The sequence below is a fragment of the Ursus maritimus genome, unplaced genomic scaffold (assembly GCF_017311325.1).
Source record: "Ursus maritimus isolate PB19 unplaced genomic scaffold, ASM1731132v1 scaffold_14, whole genome shotgun sequence".
Taxonomy (NCBI): Eukaryota; Metazoa; Chordata; class Mammalia; order Carnivora; family Ursidae; genus Ursus; species Ursus maritimus.
In genome coordinates this window covers 59,606,377-59,611,574 of record NW_024423786.1, presented here as the reverse complement: position 1 = coordinate 59,611,574, position 5,198 = coordinate 59,606,377, and the positions used below count along the sequence as shown (strand labels likewise).

The following is a 5,198-nucleotide window of genomic DNA, read 5'->3' as shown; positions in this document are numbered from 1 at the left end:
CCCCCCCCCCCCCCCATGCAGGGAGATCAGGTCAGGCTGCTCGGGATGTGGATGGGGTGGCAGAGATGTCAGGGAATGTCTGGGTAGGCAGGGACCGCCGCTGCCTCTGGGGCATGCACCTGCCAGCGCCAAGACCCTCTTTTATGACCCCTCCCTCCGTGTGTTCCCAGTGGATTTTGGGGTGAGCGCGCAGCTGGACCGCACTGTGGGCAGACGGAACACTTTCATCGGGACCCCCTACTGGATGGCCCCGGAGGTCATCGCCTGTGACGAGAACCCTGACGCCACCTACGATTACAGGGTATGGAGGAGGAGGCAGGGCATGGAGGCAGCCGGGGCAGCACAGGGATGGGGTGGTGGGTAGATTGAAGACACTGGGGGTGTGGACGGGCCAGGTGACACAGAGAAGGTGTGGTGGTGTGCTGGCGGTGAGGGGTGGGGTCTGCTGGAGCCGGGCCTCGGGAAGGGGTGCAGACCAGAAAGTGGCCCTGAAGAGGCCCGGATGGTGGGTGCAGAGGATGGTGGGTGTGGAGGGCCGTTAGGGACATGCTCCTGTCCCTCCTTCTCTCCCCTCTGCAGAGTGACATTTGGTCTCTAGGAATCACAGCCATCGAGATGGCAGAGGGGGCCCCCCGTAAGTGTGGAGCCTGGGAGTGGAGGGAGCCCCAGAGGGGCTGGGGGGGTGGGTCACTGGAGGTCATGGTGGGAGGGGCTCCTTGAAGCTCTCCGCATGGCTGCGAGAGGGACTCATGTTGTCCCCCCATGTGCCAGCTCTGTGCGACATGCATCCCATGCGAGCCCTCTTCCTCATCCCACGGAACCCACCCCCCCGACTCAAGTCCAAGAAATGGTAGGTCTCTGGACCAGGCCCCCTGTCTTCACCCCTGCAATCCGTGAGGGTCTGCACCACAGAGGGGTGGGGCCAGGCGGGGCTTGGAACGCGGAGAAGACCATGGGAAAACCCAGGTGGCTTTTGGACGGATGCTTCCCCGCTCGCGCCTGTGACCTCCCCCTTCCGAGGGGCCGTCCCAGTGTGAGCTCTCTCCCTTCCAGGTCTAAGAAGTTCACCGACTTCATTGACACGTGTCTCATCAAGACCTACCTGAGCCGCCCGCCCACCGAGCAGCTGCTCAAGTTCCCGTTCATCCGCGACCAGCCCACGGAGCGGCAGGTCCGGATCCAGCTCAAGGACCACATCGACCGCTCCCGGAAGAAGCGAGGCGAGAAAGGTCAGCGGACCAGCAGGGAGGTGGCTGGCCAGCAGGGAGGGCCTCCTCCGCAGCCCGGCTTCTCCCGCCCCTACCCGCCTCCCCTCCAGCGCCTAGGCCTCCCGGTCCGAGGAGACCTTCTCCCCAAACTCCCAGCCCCATAGGCCTTTGTCCTCATCCACCCCCCCAGCCCCCCGGATCCCAGGCAAGGGCGTTTGCCCCAAACAGCCGTGTGGTCTGATCTGGAACTCCCTTCTAAAGGTCCTCCTTTTATTTTTGGTTGGTTGGGCTTAGATTTGCTGGAAAGTACGGTCTTGTCGCTTGGAGTAATTGGAGGCGGGTGGGAGAAATACCTTTTAGTAGTCTTATTTTTAAATAGGGGTGGTTTTTTTTAAATCACCGATTTAAAAAGGGAGCATCTGTATCCGTACGTACTTAGATGCCCTTATTTTGCGGGACGGACGTGGCGAGGAAGGAGAAGGTATAAATATGGCCTTCAACATTGGGATTTTTGTTGAAACGATTACATGATTTCAAAGTTGGCGGAGAGCCGGACTTAACAAGAAGACCGTCTAAGTGCTCGGAGATACCCCGCTGCTGTCCCCAAAGCAGCCCCTGAGCCAAGGCACTGCGCTAGCCGGGCCCAGAGGGTCGCACCGATTCCCGGCAGCGGACGGAGAGAACGCCGTGTGCCGCGGGGTCCCCCTCTCAGGGACGGGCAGGGCACCGGGAGCTCCCGGGCTGGAGGGGCCCCTCGGGCGGCCTCCCCTCTAGTTTGGACACACCTGGCCGCACCCGCGCGGCCGCCCTGGGCCCCGCGCTTCTGCACGGGGGCCTGCCGCCCCCTTGTGGCCAGAGCCTGTCCCTGCGGCCCACTCCACGCCACTCCCGGCCGGGGTGGGTGTTCGGGGCCAGGGGCTGGGCGTCTAGCTATCGGGCACTTTGCTGCCGTGGCTTGGCTGGCTTAGTGGAGGGGTGGACAGAGAAGGCATCCGAGGCTGCCCTCCGGGGGCAGCAGCCGCCGCCGAGACCCCCATGGCTCTGGGGCAGGGAGGCTTGCAGGAGCAGGCGGGAGTCGCCCCGTCCCCCAGCAGTCCCAGTGAGAAGACGTGTCCGCACTGTCCAGTAGGGGTCCCCTTCCCAGCGGGCGCCAGCAGCAGGCCGGGCACCCCGTTCTGGGGCTGAGGGTCCAGGGCAGGCGTGAAAGCACGTGTTCCCACCCCCAGCAACAGCGGCGGGAGCGGGAGCAGCGGAAGCTGCAGGAGAAGGAGCAGCAGCGGCGGGAGGACATGCAGGCCCTGCGGCGGGAGGAGGAGAGGAGGCAGGCCGAGCGGGAGCAGGTACAGCGCCCCCAGCGCACACCGGACTCACCCCTTCCCTGCCCGCCTCCCCTCTGCTCCTGCTGCCTGCCTCCCCTGCGCCCGAAGCCCTTCCCCTTCTTTCCCGTCCCCTAGATTCCCCCTATCTTTTCCAGCTTCACTCTCTCTCTGTTTTCTCCCACCCTTCAACCCCCACCCTGGCTCCTGTCCTCCTCCTGTCTCTGTGCCTTCATTCCCCATCTCTCTGCCCCGTCCTTGACTCCTCACCCCTGCACCTGCTTTCGCGGGCGCTCCACTGGGCTTCCTCCTCATCGCCTGCCCTCCCGGGGCTCATCCCACCCCATCTGTCCTCTGATTCTGCCCGCTCTCCTCCTCATCCTCACCCCACCGATCCCGTCCTGCAATGCTGCCCCCCCGCCTCTCCCTCTCCCCTGCCCTGTGCCCCCCGCCCCCCAGGACTATATCCGTCACAGGCTGGAGGAAGAGCAGCGACAGCTCGAGATCCTCCAGCAACAGCTGCTCCAGGAACAGGCCCTGCTGCTGGTAACGGGGTCCCCGGTCCCTCTGGGAGGACGCGGAGGCAGGGCCTCCGTGCCGGAGTGGGATGGGGACACTTCAGGTGCCAGGGGAAGACCCCTCCCGTCCGGGCAGCTGGAGAAAGGGCCTGCCTGCGCCCGCCCCGGGCCGCGCCCCGCTGAGCCCGCCCCCCTCCCTTGGGCCCAGGAGTACAAGCGGAAGCAGCTGGAAGAGCAGCGGCAGTCGGAGCGGCTCCAGAGGCAGCTGCAGCAGGAGCACGCCTACCTCAAGTCCCTCCAGCAGCAGCAGCAGCTGCAGAAGCAGCAGGGCCCGCCCGGGGACCGGAAGCCGCTGTATCACTACGGCCGCGGCGTCAGTCCCGCCGACAAGCCGGCCTGGGCCCGAGAGGTACTGCCGCTGGCCTCGCCACCGCTGCGGGGGGGCGGCCGGGGGGACGTACTGCTGGGCACGGGCCAGAGGGCCAGAGCGGTGCGATGAGGGGGGGCTGTGTTTTGAAGACGGCGAAGCAAAGCTGGCCCGTCAGGCATCCTTCCACGCCACAGGTCGAGGAGAGAACGAGGATGAACAAGCAGCAGAACTCCCCCTTGGCCAAGACCAAGCCCAGCAGCACAGGGCCTGAGCCCCCACTCCCCCAGGCCTCCCCCGGGCCCCCGGGGTCCCTTTCCCAAACTCCTCCTATGCAGAGGCCGGTGGAGCCCCAGGAGGGACCGCACAAGGTGAGCCTCTCCCCGTTCCCAAGTTAACGCACGGACAGGGGAGTCTCTCTCTGCACAGCCGCGGCACAGCCATGTGCACGCGCACGCGCACTCTGAGCAGGGGTCGTGGATCTCGGGGTATGGGGGCAAAGACGGCCACTTGTCTGTCGCTGCGTGAGTCTGGTCTTGTCCCACCTGTTCCGGGACTTCCAGAGCTCCTCTCCTCCGACGGACAGTTGGAAGCCAGAGGCTTTCCTCACCCCTTCCTCCCAGCCCAGGCCCCCCGCTCCCGGGTGGGGATGCGCCACAGAGCGGGCAGCCCACCCTCCCTGGTCTTTCCCTGCAGAGCCTGGTGGCGCACCGGGTCCCACTGAAGCCATATGCAGCGCCTGTACCCCGATCCCAGTCCCTGCAGGACCAGCCCACCCGGAACCTGGCCGCCTTCCCAGCCTCCCATGAGCCTGACCCTGCCGTCCCCACGCCCACTGCCACGCCCGGCGCCCGAGGAGCCGTCGTCCGCCAGAATTCAGATCCCACCTCCGAAGGGCCTGGCCCCAGCCCGAACCCCCCAGCCTGGGTCCGGCCCGACCCTGAGGCCCCGCCCAAGGTAAGGGCCGTGCTATGGGACCAGGAGAGAGCAAGGGAACAGAAAGAGGAGGAGCTGTGGGGAACGGGCGAGGTGGAGGCAGTTCAGGGCTGGAAGGGAAGGGCCAGACGCCTGCCCTGGGCCCTGGGCCTCGGGTACAGGTGGGACGGCGGGCTGCCTGCTCTGGGACTGCGTCCCTGCTCCCGGGGCTGAGGGAGGGAACGGAAGCATGCCCAGGGTGTTTGGGGAGCCTCGGGGGCAGACTGGCTGGGCCGCAGTCCCCGCTTCATGATTGTGAAAAATTCGTGAGCTTCCATGAGCTCGGTTTGCGTGTCCGGGAAAGCCGGGGAGAACACCTGTCAGGGACCAGGCGAGGACCCATTTGAGGAGTGGCCAGCAGGCCGCAGGCACGACAGGCTGATCCCCCCTCCTCCTTCAGGTGCCTCAGAGGACCTCCTCCATCGCCACCGCCCTCAACACCAGTGGGGCCGGAGGGGCCCGGCCCGCTCAGGCTGTCCGCGCCAGGTAGCACCCTGGTGGGGTTGCATGGGGACCCGGGCAGGGGTGCTGGGGGGGGGCACAGGGAGGTTGCCAGGTTACCCGCTGAGGGGTGGGCAAGCCCCACCCCGTCACCTCAGCACCCCTGCCCCGCCCCCCCGGCACCCCTGTGCTCCCTCCACAGACCTCGCAGCAACTCCGCCTGGCAAATCTATCTGCAAAGGCGGGCAGAGCGGGGCACCCCCAAGCCTCCAGGGCCCCCCGCTCAGTCCCCTGGCCCGCCCAACGCCTGTAGGTAATGGAGTTGCCTCCCCATTGCCTCCCACCCTCACTTCTGCCAAGGGCTCCCCCCCCC

At 66.4% G+C, this 5,198-nt stretch overlaps 1 protein-coding gene across 1 annotated transcript in view; it reads left to right on the top strand.

Annotated features, from left to right (window-relative positions):
* Positions 1 to 5,198, top strand: part of MINK1 (misshapen like kinase 1) — a 43,034-nt gene that overhangs the window by 32,276 nt on the left and 5,560 nt on the right. The window contains exons 7-17 of the mRNA XM_040628318.1: positions 171 to 301; positions 580 to 634; positions 772 to 850; positions 1,054 to 1,363; positions 1,921 to 2,105; positions 2,335 to 2,548; positions 3,251 to 3,451; positions 3,607 to 3,780; positions 4,106 to 4,366; positions 4,785 to 4,870; positions 5,028 to 5,138. Of these exons, the coding sequence (XP_040484252.1) occupies positions 171 to 301; positions 580 to 634; positions 772 to 850; positions 1,054 to 1,363; positions 1,921 to 2,105; positions 2,335 to 2,548; positions 3,251 to 3,451; positions 3,607 to 3,780; positions 4,106 to 4,366; positions 4,785 to 4,870; positions 5,028 to 5,138 (1,807 nt within the window). The remainder of the gene's footprint in view (positions 1 to 170; positions 302 to 579; positions 635 to 771; positions 851 to 1,053; positions 1,364 to 1,920; positions 2,106 to 2,334; positions 2,549 to 3,250; positions 3,452 to 3,606; positions 3,781 to 4,105; positions 4,367 to 4,784; positions 4,871 to 5,027; positions 5,139 to 5,198) is intronic.